The sequence below is a fragment of the Culex pipiens genome, chromosome 2 (genome assembly GCF_016801865.2).
Source record: "Culex pipiens pallens isolate TS chromosome 2, TS_CPP_V2, whole genome shotgun sequence".
NCBI classification, from domain to species: Eukaryota; Metazoa; Arthropoda; class Insecta; order Diptera; family Culicidae; genus Culex; species Culex pipiens.
The window spans coordinates 75,986,095-76,006,453 of record NC_068938.1 but is presented as its reverse complement, the minus strand read 5'-3'; the positions used below and the strand labels follow the sequence as shown (position 1 = coordinate 76,006,453).

Genomic DNA, 20,359 nt, shown 5'->3' with positions numbered 1-20,359 from the left:
TCTTAAATAACCTAAATAATCCAACGACCTCTTGCTTGTTACGGCGGTAGACTCGTAGATCTTAACTCCAGGGAGTCCTTGGATGACCATGAACATCCCAACACATTCATATAGTAGTCTACCATATGCACTGATGCTATACGCACATGATCCGGGGTCAAAATCCAACGACCTCTTGCTTGTTACGGCGGTAGACTCGTAGATCTTAACTCCAGGGAGTCCTTGGATGACCATGAACATCCCAACACACTCATACAGTAGTCTACCATATGCACTGATGCTATACGCACATGATCCGGGGTCAAAATCCGACGACCTCTTGCTTGTTACGGCGGTAGACTCGTAGATCTTAACTCCAGGGAGTCCTTGGATGACCATGAACATCCCAACACATTCATACAGTAGTCTACCATATGCACTGATGCTATACGCACATGATCCGGGGTCAAAATCCGACGACCTCTTGCTTGTTACGGCGGTAGACTCGTAGATCTTAACTCCAGGGAGTCCTTGGATGACCATGAACATCCCAACACATTCATATAGTAGTCTACCATATGCACTGATGCTATACGCACATGATCCGGGGTCAAAATCCAACGACCTCTTGCTTGTTACGGCGGTAGACTCGTAGATCTTAACTCCAGGGAGTCCTTGGATGACCATGAACATCCCAACACATTCATATAGTAGTCTACCATATGCACTGATGCTATACGCACATGATCCGGGGTCAAAATCCGACGACCTCTTGCTTGTTACGGCGGTAGACTCGTAGATCTTAACTCCAGGGAGTCCTTGGATGACCATGAACATCCCAACACATTCATATAGTAGTCTACCATATGCACTGATGCTATACGCACATGATCCGGGGTCAAAATCCAACGACCTCTTGCTTGTTACGGCGGTAGACTCGTAGATCTTAACTCCAGGGAGTCCTTGGATGACCATGAACATCCCAACACATTCATATAGTAGTCTACCATATGCACTGATGCTATACGCACATGATCCGAGGTCAAAATCCGACGACCTCTTGCTTGTTACGGCGGTAGACTCGTAGATCTTAACTCCAGGGAGTCCTTGGATGACCATGAACATCCCAACACATTCATACAGTAGTCTACCATATGCACTGATGCTATACGCACATGATCCGGGGTCAAAATCCGACGACCTCTTGCTTGTTACGGCGGTAGACTCGTAGATCTTAACTCCAGGGAGTCCTTGGATGACCATGAACATCCCAACACATTCATACAGTAGTCTACCATATGCACTGATGCTATACGCACATGATCCGGGGTCAAAATCCGACGACCTCTTGCTTGTTACGGCGGTAGACTCGTAGATCTTAACTCCAGGGAGTCCTTGGATGACCATGAACATCCCAACACATTCATACAGTAGTCTACCATATGCACTGATGCTATAGGCACATGATCCGGGGTCAAAATCCGACGACCTCTTGCTTGTTACGGCGGTAGACTCGTAGATCTTAACTCCAGGGAGTCCTTGGATGACCATGAACATCCCAACACACTCATACAGTAGTCTACCATATGCACTGATGCTATACGCACATGATCCGGGGTCAAAATCCGACGACCTCTTGCTTGTTACGGCGGTAGACTCGTAGATCTTAACTCCAGGGAGTCCTTGGATGACCATGAACATCCCAACACACTCATACAGTAGTCTACCATATGCACTGATGCTATACGCACATGATCCGGGGTCAAAATCCGACGACCTCTTGCTTGTTACGGCGGTAGACTCGTAGATCTTAACTCCAGGGAGTCCTTGGATGACCATGAACATCCCAACACATTCATACAGTAGTCTACCATATGCACTGATGCTATACGCACATGATCCGGGGTCAAAATCCGACGACCTCTTGCTTGTTACGGCGGTAGACTCGTAGATCTTAACTCCAAGGAGTCCTTGGATGACCATGAACATCCCAACACATTCATATAGTAGTCTACCATATGCACTGATGCTATACGCACATGATCCGGGGTCAAAATCCAACGACCTCTTGCTTGTTACGGCGGTAGACTCGTAGATCTTAACTCCAGGGAGTCCTTGGATGACCATGAACATCCCAACACATTCATATAGTAGTCTACCATATGCACTGATGCTATACGCACATGATCCGAGGTCAAAATCCGACGACCTCTTGCTTGTTACGGCGGTAGACTCGTAGATCTTAACTCCAGGGAGTCCTTGGATGACCATGAACATCCCAACACATTCATACAGTAGTCTACCATATGCACTGATGCTATACGCACATGATCCGGGGTCAAAATCCGACGACCTCTTGCTTGTTACGGCGGTAGACTCGTAGATCTTAACTCCAGGGAGTCCTTGGATGACCATGAACATCCCAACACATTCATACAGTAGTCTACCATATGCACTGATGCTATACGCACATGATCCGGGGTCAAAATCCGACGACCTCTTGCTTGTTACGGCGGTAGACTCGTAGATCTTAACTCCAGGGAGTCCTTGGATGACCATGAACATCCCAACACATTCATACAGTAGTCTACCATATGCACTGATGCTATACGCACATGATCCGGGGTCAAAATCCGACGACCTCTTGCTTGTTACGGCGGTAGACTCGTAGATCTTAACTCCAGGCAGTCCTTGGATGACCATGGACATCCCGAAGTACCCATAGATCTTTGAGATACATAAAATTTTAGTAAACAAATAAATCAAAAAATATGTTTTTTAAATAAATTAATTTTAAACTTTTAATATTTATTTTTTATAATCGTACAAAAAATGCTAGCTGTGGACCCCCCGAGAACTTGACAACTTTTTTATACATTTGTATTGGTTGTTTCCGTTGTGCTTAAAGGAAATGGCTATGCACCAGGCGCTTCCATATTCTTGTAGATGGCTCATATAATTGGGAGGAGACGCATGGTTTTTTTTAAATTGTTCGATTTTTTATGTTAAAAAATGTACCAATTTTTCATCAGTCCGCGTGGACATAAAATCAAATTCTGTCGATTGCATCGGATTCGGGGATGCCTTTTCTCTCAGGAACGGATGAGATATCGTGAATCCGTTGACACAAGTTTTGTTTTGTCGAGTAGTGTAATCTGTATAAGTTAAATCATCAAAAATCTATACTTTTTTATGCATCCCTTTATGAATCGATATTTATTTTATTCTTCATCAAGAAAAACACTTTTTTGGAAATCTAAATCGATAAATGTTTTTATTAAAACAATCGTGAAGGCCGTACATACTGTAAAAAAAAGATGACTGAACGAATGACCTTTCCTGATTCACTAGGGGGGCCATGCGCACTTTTCCTCCCATGTTTTCCCTTCCATGAATAAGTTCATGCTCCGTAACGGTTACCATGCGTTATTCTCTGGAGCTTTCCATTATGAAAAGCACCACATGCAGCTAAACTTGGCCAGCAGATCTCGCTGATGTTGTTGCGTTTCGTTCCAATGTACTTTTATAGAGATTTAGTTGGAAGTTGTTAGATTTTGGATGAAATGAAATGATGCACGCAATTTTCATTTTAAATAAAAAATATTTTATTCAGTTTCATTTTCGATTCAATAATTGTTATAAGTTTGTTTTTTTTTTGTTTGCTTTAACTAATAACCTTCCTATTATTTATATATAATTGTAATTGTAATGATAATCATAGTACAGTGAAATGTATAGTAATCATAAATAGTTGCTTTTTTGCTTTCTTATTTTTTTTATCGTATCATCAATGATGTTGCTTGCGTTTAAACCTTGCGAGACAAAACAAATGCGTTTTCATTTGAACAAAAACCGTGAGCGGACGAACCACACGATCCTAGACAGAGCATTATTTTTTTTCTTTTAGTTTTTTAATGTTTCCATCCTCTAAGTATCGCTTTTAGTGCCATTTCCCCTATTTCAATAAGCACACCCCAGCCTTAAAAAGTGTGTGTGTGTTTGTTTTCTTGTGTTGACTATCCGTTTATGAGCATTTAACAAAGAGTTGTCACTTTATTTCAGTTTCTTAGGGAAAAGCTTTCTGGTTTCGGTAGACTTAACTAACATACATAAAAAAGTCGGATTGATTTATTTGCTAAATGAACAAGATCGTTGATTTTGTTGACATTTTTTGATCAAACTTTTGTAATGATAGTAAGTTGAGAATTTTAACCAAATTTTTGATGATTCAATCAATATAACAAATTTTAAACAAAATTGAAAAAATAAGCTTTTTATGAACGATTGGATAAATGAAAAAAATGTTTTTCATAGTTTTCACACGTAGTCCTGCAAACAAATCAATTCTGCTTTTCCATGTAATACTTCAATGAGTTTATGTGTATGTGCTTGGGGCTGTAATAGTTAAGGGGGTACGTAAAATATATTCTTTCCTTCTCGTTCTCTCTCTCTCTCTCGTGTTTACACATCGGAACGGTTCTCACCTCTCTCTTCATAATTAACTAGCACTCTTTTGGGTTTCAGGTTCCTATCGTTCTCAGGGTTTCATTTTCTTTTTCTGTTTTTTTTTGGGTGAAATATCACATTATTTGTAAATGCACTCATGTAACGGTCACGTTCACATCTTACAATCATCGTCCTCTGCTCTCGGCTCTCTATTAGTCTGTGTGTGAGGGGTTTTTCATTTTGCAGCAACTGGCGCGATTTAATAATTAGCGTTTATTTCTCTGTTTAAGCTGATAGCAGTCGTGTGAGAATGAGAAAGGCTCTTAATAGTTAGTAATTCGTACGTGTGGGGTTTTTCACCCCCTCCAAACCTGCTCAAATAACATGTTTGAAAACTTTCAAAATTTTCAAGGGGGGTAATTCTCCGCCAACTCACACAGCAGTTGCCCCGACCCCTCTTCGATTTGCGTGAAACTTTGTCCTAAGGGGTAACTTTTGTCCCTGATCACGAATCCGAGGTCCGTTTTTTGATATCTCGTGACGGAGGGGCGGTACGACCCCTTCCATTTTTGAACATGTGAAAAAAGAGGTGTTTTTCAATAATTTGCAGCCTGAAACGGTGATGAGATAGAAATTTGGTGTCAAAGGGACTTTTATGTAAAATTAGACGCCCGATTTGATGGCGTACTCAGAATTCCGAAAAAACGTATTTTTCATCGAAAAAAACACTAAAAAAGTTTTAAAAATTCTCCCATTTTCCGTTACTCGACTGTAAAAAATTTTGGAACATGTCATTTTATGGGAAATTTAATGTTCTTTTCGAATCTACATTGTCCCAGAAGGGTCATTTTTTCATCTAGAACAAAATTTTTCATTTTAAAATTTCGTGTTTTTTCTAACTTTGCAGGGTTATTTTTTAGAGTGTAACAATGTTCTACAAAGTTGTAGAGCAGACAATTACAAAAATTTTGATATATAGACATAAGGGGTTTGCTAATAAACATCACGAGTTATCGCGATTCTTCGAAAAAAAGTTTTGAAAAAGTTGGTCGTCATCGATCATGGCCGTTCATGGTCACCCGCGACAGACACGGACGACGAAACAAAGAGAAACGCAAAAAGTAACTTTTTCAAAACTTTTTTTCGTAAAATCGCGATAACTCGTGATGTTTATTAGCAAACCCCTTATGTCTATATATCAAAATTTTTGTAATTGTCTGCTCTACAACTTTGTAAAACATTGTTACACTCTAAAAAATAACCCTGCAAAGTTAGAAAAAACACGAAATTTTAAAATGAAAAATTTTGTTCTAAATGAAAAAATGACCCTTCTGGGACAATGTAGATTCGAAAAGTACATTAAATTTCCCATAAAATGACATGTTCCAAAATTTTTTACAGTCGAGTAACGGAAAATGGGAGAATTTTTAAAACTTTTTTAGTGTTTTTTTCGATGAAAAATACGTTTTTTCGGAATTCTGAGTACGCCATCAAATCGGGCGTCTAATTTTACATAAAAGTCCCTTTGACACCAAATTTCTATCTCATCACCGTTTCAGGCTGCAAATTATTGAAAAACACCTCATTTTTCGCATGTTCAAAAATGGAAGGGGTCGTACCGCCCCTCCGTCACGAGATATCAAAAAACGGACCTCGGTTTCGTGATCAGGGACAAAAGTTACCCCTTAGGACAAAGTTTCACGCAAATCGAAGAGGGGTCGGGGCAACTTTTCCCGATTTCGTGTGAGTTGGTAGAGAATTACCCAGGGAAGATTTTCTACTCTCTAAGTTTTAATTAGACTCTCGTTCAAAGAAATGGTGGGTTTGAGCTCTAAAAGGGGGTTACCATTCATAAATTCTGCAGTTCTCTATCAGTCATAAAACAAAATCTCCAAAATTTTACACGAAACAATCGAAAACAACGCAACTACAACAAAATTCAGCTAGTGTGTGTTTTACTTTGTGAGAGTGATTTTTCATACTATACCCTAAATGTGTTTTTTTCCCTCTACTTTCGTACTAAACGACTTCGATTTGTTCTTCCTCAATTAGTATTTTACATTCCTCCCACCCCAAACTTATCTATCTTCGAACTAGTTTTATATTTATAATTTAGTTTCTTAATCATTCTAGTAATGTTTACTGCTTTCTGTCTTCGTATTTTATACTCTCACATTGTTTATTTCTCATTTAAATTGTTTTGTTCTAACTAACATGTGTGTGTGTTTCTTTTTTTTATTTTTCTTTATAAAACTGGTGGTTTGATCCTCTGTACGTCTGGGTCCTAAATCGTGGATCAAATTAACCTCGGTTGATTTCGTCACAGTGTATGAGATGAGTGCTTGGTTTTTCTGTATTTCTCCGAGTTTTAATGAATCAAATATAACGTTTAGAGAATGGTGGCTTCTTAAATAAAATCACGGCGTGTTTTCTAGAACAAACTTTTCAGGAAAAAATAGTCATCGCTACTTTCAAATGTGTCTTATAGGAAATTTTCTCAGCTTTCCAATGCGCCAAAGAGCGAAATGTTTCATCGAGAAATTTCTGAGATATCTCTATTTTATGTTTTTTGGTTTTAATTTAACTAACTTTATACTAACAGTTCAGAAAACTTATCAAATTATGTTTTCATGTGTAATTTACTCATCAAAATGTGCAAAATAAGACAAGAAACAACTTTGTAGAAGGTTGCAAACCGCTAAACATTTTGAATATGAAGTTTTAACCAAATTTTTGAATATATGGAATTTATTCAGAAATTGAAATCATAAAACAATGTGAAAATATATTTTTATTAAATTATTACATATATTTGTTGTGTACAAATATCACGTGTCTTCTCTGATTTAGCTTGTTCAAACAAAACTTTGGCAGGTTTATATTTGTTAATGGTATTATTGATTTTTAATTAATTAATTTTGATATTTTATTATGCAAACATTAACCAGGAACATAAATACAAATATGAATAAAAATCGAAAATGTATTATTACTGTTGCAAGCTTCAAAAGTCATAATTTCATGAGTATAAAATAAATATAAAATTTTATAAAATGATTACTGTTGAAAATGCACTTAAAAGTAGTAATAAAACTCGAATCTTTCAATTCAGAATGCTGAAAACATCGTCAAATTTTTTTTAACGATATAATTTATTATTTTAACAAAAAAAAAACAAAAAAAAGTCTTTACCAACTATTTGAACAAAAAACAACAAATATTTTTTTTAAAGATGAGATTGAAGATGAGAGTCTTAGTAACTTCTAAAATATTGCTAATTCCTTGATCACTTAATACAAAAAAAAAAAAAAACTAAAACAGTCATTTCATACTAATGAAAAGTATTTCTCCTAAAACTTGCAACAGTAGTTTGCAGTTCCATTTCGTGTATTAAACATGTTTTGTATTCATGTAACTGGTTAATGTTTGATTAAGGAAATATGTTATTTAATTATAAAAATCATGTAATACCCTATCAATCTCAAACCTGTAAAAATAATCGGTTATATCAGCTAATTCCATGCTGAATCAGAGCAGACCGGTGTTATTTGTACACAACAATTTTGTAATAATCTATTTGTTCTTGTAAAAATAATATTTTAATGCGGTTTTATGATTTAAATTTCTGAATAAATCCCACACATTCAAAAATTCGGTAAAAACTAAATTTTCAAAACGTTTAGCGGTTTGCCACCTTCTACAAAGTTGTTTCTTGTATTATTTTACACTTTTTGATGAGTAAATGACACATGAAACACATTATTTGACAAGTTTCCTGGACTGTTATTTAAAAGTTTCCAATAAATGATTAAGGATTTTCAAACAAAAAACTTAAAATATAGATATCTCAGAAATTTTCCGATGAAACATTTCGCTCTTAGAAGCATTGGAAAGCTGAGAAAATTTCCTATAAGATACTTTTGAAAGTTGCGATGACTATTTTTTCTCCTTAAGGTTGCCCAGAAAACACGCCGTGAAAATGACTTCTTATATTGAAAACAAAAAATATTTCTGTTTACAATCGTGAACATTTGAAAGTATTTCGTTTTCTGAAATTAATCGTGGTTAGGAAAATAATTCAACTCAGATTGTTGATTATTTTTTTTTAAATTTAGGTAACAATCATTCTCCACCAACTCACAAAGCAAATGCCGCGATCCCTGTTCAATTTAAAAAAAGTTAAAAAACTGAAATTACGGGCAAAGGTTTCAACATTTAAATGAAAAAAGTATTTCAAAATGCATTATACACCTGTCCAGTTGTTTTGCAAGCATAAATTTCCAAAATTTCTAAGTAATGACGAAAATCTTATTTCTGTGAGAAAATAAAGTTTTTGCAGTGCTGAACATTGTAATTCCATAAAAGTTAAAAATATGTTAAAACGAGCCCAAACAAGCTAAATGTGATCACACCGACCAACAAAATTTCTGCGCAGGCTCAACTTGAGTGGAAGCATGGAAGTCCCATTCTGGGGGACGTGCATTTTGAATTTTTCGAAAACAATACGCAATTGAATAAAAATTAAAATTGCAAGCTAGAATTATAACATTTAAATAAAAATAACCGTTGGATAAAGAGTAAGATTTGACGAAAAGAAAATCTTGCGGAAAATAAAAAAATGCGGTTCCTATTGTTATTTGTAAACAGGCCACTTTTACTGTTTGAAAATTTGAATTTTTGGACCACAGATCCGAAAAACTCTTACAATAAAATGTCCTAAAGGATACATTTTTTCATAGATTTATAGATATTTTTAAAACAAATTTGTTGTAGCATATCTATTTTAATGTATAAAGTATTATGTCAAACTTTTTTCTAATTTGAAGTTGAGCTAAACATTTGAAATTGAGTTCTTTTTATTTTTTCTAACTCAAACTCTCCACCTCAAGCACAAATCAAACTTTAATGAAATTTCTTTATCGCTAACCTAAAATAAAAAGTTAATGTTTAAATGCTGTTTTTTTATTTAAGCAATGTTTTTATTCAAAAATATTAAAAATATAAAAATTGAATTAACAAGTCTTAACATTTGAATAAAAAAAGTTTTTTTAAATACATTTTATATTAGTTCGGTCATTATTTAAAAAAAAAAGTAATGCAAAACTTATGCGACAAAACTTTTTGCGGAAATGTTCCGAAAATTTTGCAACATTCAAAATGATTTAGAATAAACTAAATAAAGCCGATATTAGGTTGAGGGAGGGGGGGGGGCGGGGGATAAAAACCTTAAAAAATATATGTACCATGCTTCTATAAACAAAAGAGTTTGGACCAAAAAATTAACCTCAGTTTTTTAAGTTTACAGTCTTAACACAATGTTTGACTCCTGAGCAGTTCTCTAGGATTTCGGTCATTCGATTTTTTTTTGTATTTTTTAATCCGACTGAAACTTTTTTGGTGCCTTCGGTAAGCCCAAAGAAGCCATTTTGCATCATTAGTTTGTCCATATAATTTTCCATACAAATTTGGCAGCTGTCCATACAAAAATAATGTATGAAAATTCAAAAATCTGTATCTTTTGAAGGAATTTTTTGATCGATTTGGTGTCTTCGGCAAAGTTGTAGGTATGGATACGGACTACACTGGAAAAAAAATGATACACGGTAAAAAAAATTTGGTGATTTTATTATTTAACTTTTTATCACTAAAATTTGCACAAAAACACTATTTTTATTTTTTTTTATTTTTTGATATGTTTAAGAGGACATAAAATGCCAACTTTTCAGAAATTTCCAGGTTGTGCAAAAAATCATTGTCCGAGTTATGAATTTTCTAATCAATACTGATTTTTAAAAAAAATCGAAATATTGGTCGCAAAATTTTTTCAACTTCATTTTTCGATGTAAAATCAAATTTGCAATCAAAAAGTACTTAGGTAAAATTTTGATAAAGTGCACCGTTTTCAAGTTAAATCCATATTTAGGTGACTTTTTTGAAAATTGTGGCAGTTTTTCATTTTTTTAAATTAGTGCACATGTTTGCACACTTTTGGAAAAAATATTTTTGAAAAGCTGAGAAAATTCTCTATATTTTGCTTCTTCGGACTTTGTCGATACGACCTTTAGTTGCTGAGATATTGCAATGCAAAGGTTTAAAACAGGAAAATTGATGTTTTCTAAGTCTCACCCAAACAGCCCACCATTTTTTAATGTCGATATCTCAGCAACTAATGGTCCGATTTTCAATGTTAATATATGAAACATTTGTGAAATTTTTCGATCTTTTCGAAAACATTACTTTCAAAATTTTTCAAATCAAGACTAACATTTCAAAAGGGCCAAACATTCAATATTACGCCCTTTTAAAATGTTAGTCTTGATTTGAAAATTTTGAAAATAATGTTTTCGAAAAGATCGGAAAATTTCACAAATGTTTCATATATTAACATTGAAAATCGGACCATTAGTTGCTGAGATATCGACATTAAAAAATGGTGGGCTGTTTGAGTGAGACTTAGAAAACATCAATTTTCCTGTTTTTAAACCTTTGCATTGCAATATCTCAGCAACTAAAGGTCGTATCAACTAAGTCCGAAGAAGCAAAATATAGAGAATTTTCTCAGCTTTTCAAAAATATTTTTTCCAAAAGTGTGCAAATATGTGCACTAATTTAAAAAAATGAAAAACTGCCACAATTTTCAAAAAAGTCACCTAAATATGGATTTAACTTGAAAACGGTGCACTTTATCAAAATTTTACTTAAGTACTTTTTGATTGCAAATTTGATTTTACATCGAAAAATGAAGTTGAAAAAATTTTGCGACCAATATTTCGATTTTTTTTTAAAATCAGTATTGATTAAAAAATTCATAACTCGGTCAATGATTTTTTGCACAACCTGGAAATTTCTGAAAAGTTGGCATTTTATGTCCTCTAAAACATATCAAAAAATAAAAAAAAATTAAAAATAGTGTTTTTTTTGCAAATCAAATTTTAGTGATAAAAAGTTAAATAAAAAAAACACCAAATTTTTTTTACCGTGTATCATTTTTTTCCAGTGTAGTCCGTATCCATACCTACAACTTTGCCGAAGACACCAAATCGACCAAAAAATTCCTTCAAAAGATACAGATTTTTGAATTTTCATACATCATTTTTGTATGGACAGCTGCCAAATTTGTATGGAAAATTATATGGACAAACTAATGATGCAAAATGGCTTCTTTGGGCATACCGAAGGCACCAAAAAAGTTTCAGTCGGATTAAAAAATACAAAAATAAAAATTGAAGAAAAAAGACCGATTTCATAGAGAATTGCTCTCCTTTATTGCCATAGCATTTAAAGGGAACTTTTTATTTCCAACATCCTCAAAATCAATAATAAGGGCAATGCCATTAAAATCATTTTCCTTCAAAAACCTGTGAACAATTCCATTAGTTATGGCAGTGTTTAAGACAATTCAATTGAAATAGCATTTCTCAACATTTTTATGCGGATTGGATTTCTTAATTAGAAGTTTCTTATAATGTTTATTGTTTTAAAGTTTCAGCATGTAAATTTTAAAAATCAAAAAAGCTTCTTTTATTCATAGCATTTTGAATCAAGGATGTGGATACATAGGAAATAACCTGGAAAAATTTGACAAAAAGTAATTTTTGAAATTTAAAACGTTTACGGACAATTTTGCTTAAAAACCCTGTTGTACATTTGCAAAACGCATTATTTATTCAAAACTTGAGTTAATAGGGTCCTGAAGCCCTATGAAAATGTTTAGGTAGAACGGTAAAGTATACGATTAAAAACCATTTTTGATCACTTTTTTTATTTAGCGCGAAAAATTATTATAAGACAATATTTTTTCGATTTAAAAATTAATTTTAAATCCTTTGTACGACAAAGCGCTATTGTACTCAGAAAAATTAGCTTTATAGTTATGAACAATAATATCACAGATTTAAGTTAAACTTTAGGACCAAATTGCATAACTTTTCTGCAATTATAAAAAAATCGCAAAAGCGCCATTCGCAAATAACGCATCATATTTCAAAGCTGGATTAAACAAACAATTATTTTGAAGCGAAGGAGTCTAATAAAATTTTCAACGATTCAAGTAAAATATTTGCATTTTTTTTCAATTTCGGAGTAATTTTTGCTTTTTTTATTTTCATGATAATTTTTTACACCCAACTTGTTTTTCGTTAAACAGATGTTCGGCTCGGATGTTCCATCACTTTGTGATGCAATCTCATTTACGTTAACAATCCTCTCTCAACATTACTTTTTTCTCTCGCCAGCTCATCAAAATTAACAACTCGGTTTGTTTTTGTGTGGGTGGTACGGTTTTGCTTCCCATATAAACTCAACAGAATTTTTTATTTACTTTATCGCTTTTTACATAAGGTGATCACAATTTTGGTTGCTTGATTGGTTAGGGATAGGACTTAATTGGTTTGTTTTTGTTTTTGTTTGTTCAACTGAATTTTCGAGTATCGCTTTCCTAAACTTTTTTGTTTTAAGAATGTAAGACTAAGGGTATGGTATTTCAGTAATTTGAAGTGTTGTTTTAGTTAGGCTTTGCTTCTTGTCGTTCATTAAAAGTGTTTGTATGTGTGAGTGAGTGAAGGAGTGAGTGTGATAGAATAGGATTTTGCAAAAGTGAGGTTGCGTTCTTAGAATGAGTATAATAATTCGTCCTTGAGTTTTCGAACGTGTGTGTGTGTGTTTGGGTTTAAAATGTACATGAGTTTGATGTGTGATAAAAATTTAAACTGCAATGATTGAGTATCGTGTGAAAGAGAACTTAAACGCGTAGAGTATTTTTGTTTTCTTTTTGTTTGTTTAATAAATGCACCCGCTTAAACGAACGTCAGAATTTTTTACTGCGTTGTTTTGGTTTACGTGTTTGTTTTTGTATTATTCTTAAATTGTTTGTCGGAGGAACGATTCGTAGCTTTTCACCTAGTTGAAAAAATACTTTCATTAGTTTATACGTTCGTTACTGCTGCAACAATATGTGTGTGAGTTTTTGTTTTGTTTGGCAATTTTTACTGACCTTCTAAAAAGAGTGGAATAAGCCAAAAATAGAAAACTAATCGGTAAATCGCTCGTTTTAGAGTAATTATTTGCTGTCGATAGTGTTTTCCTTCTGTTTCCCCTCGATTATCCTAATATCTTTTGCTCGAATTTTTAATTCTCATTTACTCTTTTAGTTAAATATTTACACCTGTGTTTGCTTAGCTAACTCTAAATATTCTGTTCATCTGTTAAAGCACAGTAAATGACATATTTTTCCCAATATACTCAGTTTTCGTTCATTGGCTTTACCCTTTCTTTTGTTTGAGTTGAATTTTAATACATATCAATATATAATACACAATAGTCCTGCTTTGAAATTCCCCTTTTCTGCATTCTACCCAGGGGGGAAGTCAACGTTGACGCTCTCAATTTTTGTGGTACAAAGTCGTTTTGGTAGGATTTCGGTTTGTTCTTTTTTTTCTCTCTGCTTCATGTATAAGTTAGGTCGGTTCAGCGTTAAAAGTTCAGATCATGGCTTGAACACAAACTATCGTCGCGTCGTCCTGGTTCTCTGCATCTTTTATCGCATCCGCTGCATGTTTTTGTTTTTTGGTTCCTCGTTTTTTTTGTGTGAGTGTGTGTATTTTTTAGCGACGGCTCTAGTTGTAAATGTTAAACCTACAGGTTTTGCAACACTGTTGCTGGTAACGGTGCAGTCTACAGAGGCCCATCGTTTTTACATTTTTACAGTACCGCGACGAGTCCTTGCACTCGGCTACTGGAAAGAGAGTGAGAAAAGAATAACATTGGTATCATATTAGTATAAGAAACACCCAACTTAACACTTTATCAAGTTATGGATAGTTGAATATTATAATTACAGTGCACAACGGTCCAGATCGCAAAATTAAGTGGAAAATTGATTTTCCGAAAAAAATGTGGAGTTTTGAAGTTTTACTATCATCAGAATGGTTTTGGTTTTGGACAAATTTTTGGTTTGTTTGAAAAGTAGGCTGATAACGTCATGATTCGAATTCCCGGACGCTTCGAAACCCAGATACCTCATCTTGTTTTATGAATTATTTGGATATAAGTTTGCATTATAAATGTCAAAAATGGGTTATTTGATGAATTCTTACATCAACATTCATTTAAAGTTTGTTTGAACGCTGAAGTTAATGTCAAAACAGTTAAATAAAATAAAATTATAAGATTACTTAAAATGCGAAACATTTCACGTGAAATATTTCATTGGCGTCCGAAGCACCGAGAAGGCAAAGCAGAAATTTATGGTTTTGATTTCCTTAAATTCAAGCAAATTTTTATATAAAATATGGATTGTTTTGATGTTAACAGCTAATTTGAGACCTACAAAATGCCATTGATTAACAATTCAGTCCAAATTTGTGCGTTTCATTAGCAAAAACGAGTGTCCGGAATTCGAAGCAAAAGTGTCCGGATTTCGAATCAGTTTTTATCAGTGTCCGGGATTCGAAGCACAACAAGTCATTTTAATTTTCAAATTCTGATGAAAAATGGTTAGAAAAGACATATTTTGCATGCATTCTCTTAAAACTGACTGTTAATACTACATCCTGATGATATTTCTTCATTTTCAACTTATTACATGATTTTTTGTCAGCTATAACAAAAATGATATGCTACTAAGTGTCCGGATTTCGAATCATGACGTTATTGTTAATCTAACTTTTCAGAAAAATGTTTAGATTTTTGTTTGTCTTCAAAAAAGTTGTTGGACTTAAAGAGCTCTAATAAAGATTCATATTTTTGACAGGTCAATTTGGACTAAGGGTCAAAAGTTACAGCAATTTCTAGATAAAAAAAAAAGATGCAAATTTAAATTTTAAAAAATCACCCTTTTCGTTGACCACTCTAATTTTCAATATAATCAAAAGATGGTCCTTTCCATTTGTAACACCTCTTCTGAAGACACCAATGCTCCAAAATATTTTTCGGAAAATTTCGTTTTTAAATTTATATTGCACTCTGGATTGCTGTGCAGTGTGGCCACTTAAAAAAAGCCCTGCCAAATTTGACTGACAACGCGAGAAATTTTACGAACTGAAAAAAGACCACCCAAATTCTAATAAACGAATTCTAAATATATCTTTTTTTTTCTTTTTCACAATAAAAATACACTCAAGTAATAAATAATAATAATTGGCTTTATGTTTTATTCTGTTTTTTTTTGTCATGTTCTTAAATAAGAAACGAAAATATGTTGTTTCTGTTTATCTTCAGTAGATGTGGACAAACCCGCTCTTTTTTGGGAGCAGCTCATTTTCGTGCGCTCATTAAAAAGATCCGCTCATTTGAATGGCTCTTTCACTCTTTTTCAAAAAAATGGAAAAAAGATATTTTTTAAGAATTCTATGATTTTTAAAACTATTCCACATTGGAATTATACAAACTATTTGAAAAAATGCTGGTATTTTATTTGAAGAAAATATTCTGTTAACTCTTTTTGCCTTCTTCACCTTACTGAGGAAAGGCTATAAAATCACTCGAAAAACGAAATTCTTAATTTGACCTCCTAGACCCACCTTCATGTATACCTATCGACTCAGAATCAAATTCTGAGCAAATGTCTGTGTGTGTGGTGGGATGTTGATCAAAAAATTGTCACTCGTTTATCTCGACATTGGCTGAACCGATTTTGTCCGTTTTGGCTTCATTCGATCTGTCTTGGGGTCCCATAAGTCGCTATTAAAAATTATGCAGTTTAGTTAAGTACTTCAAAAGTTATGCTAAAAAAACGATTTTAGCAAAAGTCTGGAAGATTGTAAAAAGGGTGGTTTTTGTAAGAAAACCCGTCATGCTATACATTTTCAGAAAGGTATTTAAAAGACCTTTCCAACGCGTCTAAGACATTGAAGATCTGACAAATCTATCAAAAGTTATAAGCACTTAAGTGTTATTTATACGCTTTTTGGAAGCCGGATCTCAGATATGTTGATGAAAACGTTGTCCGGATCTCTCATGCGACCTATAGTTGGATAGGTATTCGAAATACCTTTCCAACGCTTCCAAAACATGTGAGGAAGGCGCCAACCACCTAAGGGTGGATTAAGTAAAGTTTTTACATTCTCATTTGATCGATAAAGTCTTTAAATGCTGAAGTTTATTCGGACAAGAGGTCTTTTTTTCCAAAAAATAAATCTATTTAGAAAAATATTGATAAGAATTTACAAGCTAAGCAATTTTAAATGTTCAAATTTGTAATGTACGATCAGTAGGTACAATGAAAAGTTTCTTCTTATTGTTTAAAAAATATTTACGTTGAGCAACTCTCTACGAAATCGGCCGATTTCGAAAATTTTTATTTTTTGTATTTTTTTTATTTGACTCAAACTTTGTGGGGGCCTTCCCTGTGACCAAATAAGCTATTTTGCGTCATTGGTTCACCCATACAAGTCTCCATACAATTTTGGCTGCTGTCCATACAAAAATGGTGTAAAAAAATATTCAAACAGCTGTAAGTTTTGAGTGAATTTTGTGGTTGAGGACTTTTGAGAAAAAATAGGTACACGGAAATTTTTTTTGGCAGATTTTTAATCAACTTTTTTTTACTCAATTCAATTTCCCAAAATAAGTATTTTTTGATTTTCGAGATTTTTTTATATGTTTTAGGGGACAAAAATCCGCAACTTTTGAGCCATAGAGAAACATGGTCAAAAAATCTGTCGCCGAGTTATGAATTTTTGAATAAATAGTGTTTTTTGGGAAAAATGGAAGTTTTATGCAAAAACAAGTTTGACATTATTTTTCAAGGCAAAATTGAATTTGCAATCGAAAAGTACCTACTTTACAAATTTTTTGCTAAAGGGCTCCGTTTTCAAGATATAGCCACTGAAAGTTTGATTTTAGCGAAATATTTGCAGTTTTAAATTTTAAAGAATAGTGACCATGAGTGACCATCTCAAAAAATTTTTTTTTTGAAAAGTTCAGAAAATTTCCTATAAAATTGTCCAAGACACATTGAAGATTGGACCTCGGGTTGCTGAGATAGAGCCACTTTAAGAAAAAGAAACACGAAAATTGAAGTTTTCTTAATCTCACCAAAACAACCCACCATTTTCTAATGACCATATCTCAGCAAATAATGGTCCGATTTTCAATTTTAATACATGAAAAATTCGTGAAATTTTCCGATCTTTTCGAAAAAAATATTTTGAAATTTTTTAAATCAAGACTAGCATTTTAAATGGGCGTAATATTCAATGTTTGGCCCTTTTAAAATGTTAGTCTTGATTTAAAATTTTTCAAAATATCTCAAAATCCTCAACAATACCTGCAACTTTGCCGAAGACACCAAATTGATCAGAAAATTACTCAAAAGTTACAGCTGTTTGAATATTCACATACCATTTTTGTATGGACAGAAGCCAAAATTGTATAGAGACTTGTATGGGTGAACCAATGACGCAAAATAGCTTATTTGGTCATAGGGAAGGCCCCCACAAAGTTTAAGTCAAATAAAAAAATACAAAAAATAAAAATGGTCGAAATCGGCCGATTTCGTAGAGAGTTGCTCAGTTTTGATTTTTCAGTTAGTTTCAGTTTACCGGAAACCTTGTCCAATTCTTGTATTTTTTTGGGTGAGTTGCTCCATCCTGAATTTTTCGTGAGTCTTTTTGTAACATCTTTAGATATTTTTACAAAAAAATTGAACGAAAAAAAAAATCGTGGGCTCACCTTCACATTTGACTTTTAAACTAAAAAATCTTATAAAAGTGGCGTGTGTTTTTCTCCCAGTGTATTTTTTTGAAAAGCCCGTCAAATTTCCTACAAGTTTGTCTTTGACCACTTTTTGATACGATGCATCGGCTTCGAGATACAGAATTATTTAAATTCTCAAATGTCATTATCGAGTGATACTGGCTCCATATACACCGAAATGGCTACCCAGAAGCGTAGGATAACATGTCTTCAAAGTTTTATTGAAATCGGAGAGGGTCCGGTACAACCGATTCCCTATTTGACATGGAATTGCTCATTTTTTTTAAAGTGGGATACTGAAAATATGAGTTTGAAAACTATTAATTGGGTTTCAAAATTGAAAAATGCTGTTGAGAGTCTTTCAATATACATTGATGAGAAAGATGCTATAAACACCCAAATGAAATATGACGATTCAGCTCTGAAAATGTCGGGAAATAGCCCCTCATTAGTATGCCGTTTTAATCATAAAGTTTTTGAAAACGTAAATATTGACCATGTTGCGATTATTTTTTTATAAGCATTGAAGTATTTGAAATTGTATTTTTAATTCTGAAAAACAAATTTTACATTACAATTCGTTGAAAATTCATAAATTATATTTAAATTTAAAAGGTTTAAAAAAATATTCTTTCTTTTAACGGTTCTTTCAATAAACCGGATTAGGGACCATCCAGAAACCACGTGGACACTTGTCCATACAAAAAAAAAACTTCTTTAACCCTAAAGTGTCCACGTGGTTTATGGATGGTCCCTAATAAAAAAGAACAGCGATTCTTTTTTTGTGAGCCATGGTTCATTAGCTATTTCCAATGATCCGATTCTTTGAGCGGCCCTCTCTTGTTTTGCCCACCTCTAGTCTAAATATTAATGAATATTTGCGGTTGTTTTTTTTCTGTATCGATATGATTGATACTCATTCAAATGAACGAATTACTTAGAAACAAAAATGAAATTGTACTCACAGTTCGAGATGCAGGGTGGTCCCTTGCACACCTTCATCACCGCTGGCCGCGGCTGGTCCTTGCAGGCGTTGCCTGCCGGCTTCTTGGTGCCGAACCAAACGCACTGCAGTATCCGGTACTTGATGCCTTGGCCACCGCAGGCCGCGTTGCACTAAAGAAATGAGAACAAAACAAAGTCAGTTTCATCTTAGAATGAACCACAAATCTCGCGTCCTACCTCGGACCACGGCTCGACCCGCCACACGCCCTTGCACATCTCGTTGTAGCACTCCTGCTTGGTGACGGGTTTGTCCTGCTCGTCACACAGGTCACTGTCGCTGACGTTGCCAAACTTGCAGAACAGGTCCCGCTTCTGGAGGGCCGTGTGCCACGTGAAGCACTTGGACTGCAAACAGAGCGACCACTCCGTCGAGACCCACCGGGGACACTCGACGTTGCCGCACTTTTCCACCGTTTCCGGCACGGGCAGGCCGGCGTCCTCGCACAGGCTGTTGTCCACCGTGTGGCTCGAGTTGACCAGCTTGACCATGCAGTGGGCCGAGCGGAGCTGTTGGTGGGTGGGAGGGCGGAAACGGGTTGATTAGTTATGTTATCAGTACTTTAGTGATGGGAGTAATTTTTATCCCACAATAAGTATTATTTTTGTAGATTTCTAGGGTGACAAAAAAAATGAAAATTCTGGAAAATCGTAAGAGATACCCCCTGGCTCGATTCTTTAGGTGAAAATAAGTAACTGTGCCAACTTTGAGCCAAATTGGTTAAGGTTTAAAGGTCGATTTTTATCGTTGAAATTTGCATGGGAAAATTAAAAAAAAATGTGTCGGATCATTGTCAAGTGCGGGTTTTATTTTTTAAATTTTATGATAAACAACTTTGCGAAGACCGCAAACGATCCAAATTAACCCTGACGAGTTATTGACGATTTTAAGAAGACGTTTTTGTTTGATAAAATTTTATTTCATCAACTTCAATGATAAAAAGCGACCCTTGACCCTTAACCGATTTCGCTAGAAATGTTCACAGTTGCTTATTTTAATCATTTTAATCATGTTTTTTTGATAATTTATTAATATTTTGAACCATACTTTTTTGCTTATAAACTCCTCACCACGCAAAATTTCAACAGAATCAGGAGTCAAGATAAAAAGTTGTTTTAAAACTGTTGGTCAAAAAAAAAGTGAACTTTTATAAAAAATTCAATAACGGTTTATATGTTAATATTTGAGTAACAATAAAGCTAGTACAAATTTTATTATAAGTTTTTGTCCCTCGGC

The 20,359-nt window shown here is 34.1% G+C and overlaps 1 protein-coding gene across 1 annotated transcript in view; it reads right to left on the bottom strand.

Annotated features, from left to right (window-relative positions):
• Positions 1-12,017: 12,017 nt before the first annotated feature.
• The window catches only part of LOC120425208 (protein madd-4), a 475,137-nt gene continuing 466,795 nt past the window's right edge, over positions 12,018-20,359 (bottom strand). Inside the window, 3 exon segments of the mRNA XM_052707974.1 lie at positions 12,018-14,158; positions 19,086-19,236; positions 19,303-19,632. Of these exon segments, the coding sequence (XP_052563934.1) occupies positions 14,040-14,158; positions 19,086-19,236; positions 19,303-19,632 (600 nt within the window). The 3' untranslated portion in view covers positions 12,018-14,039.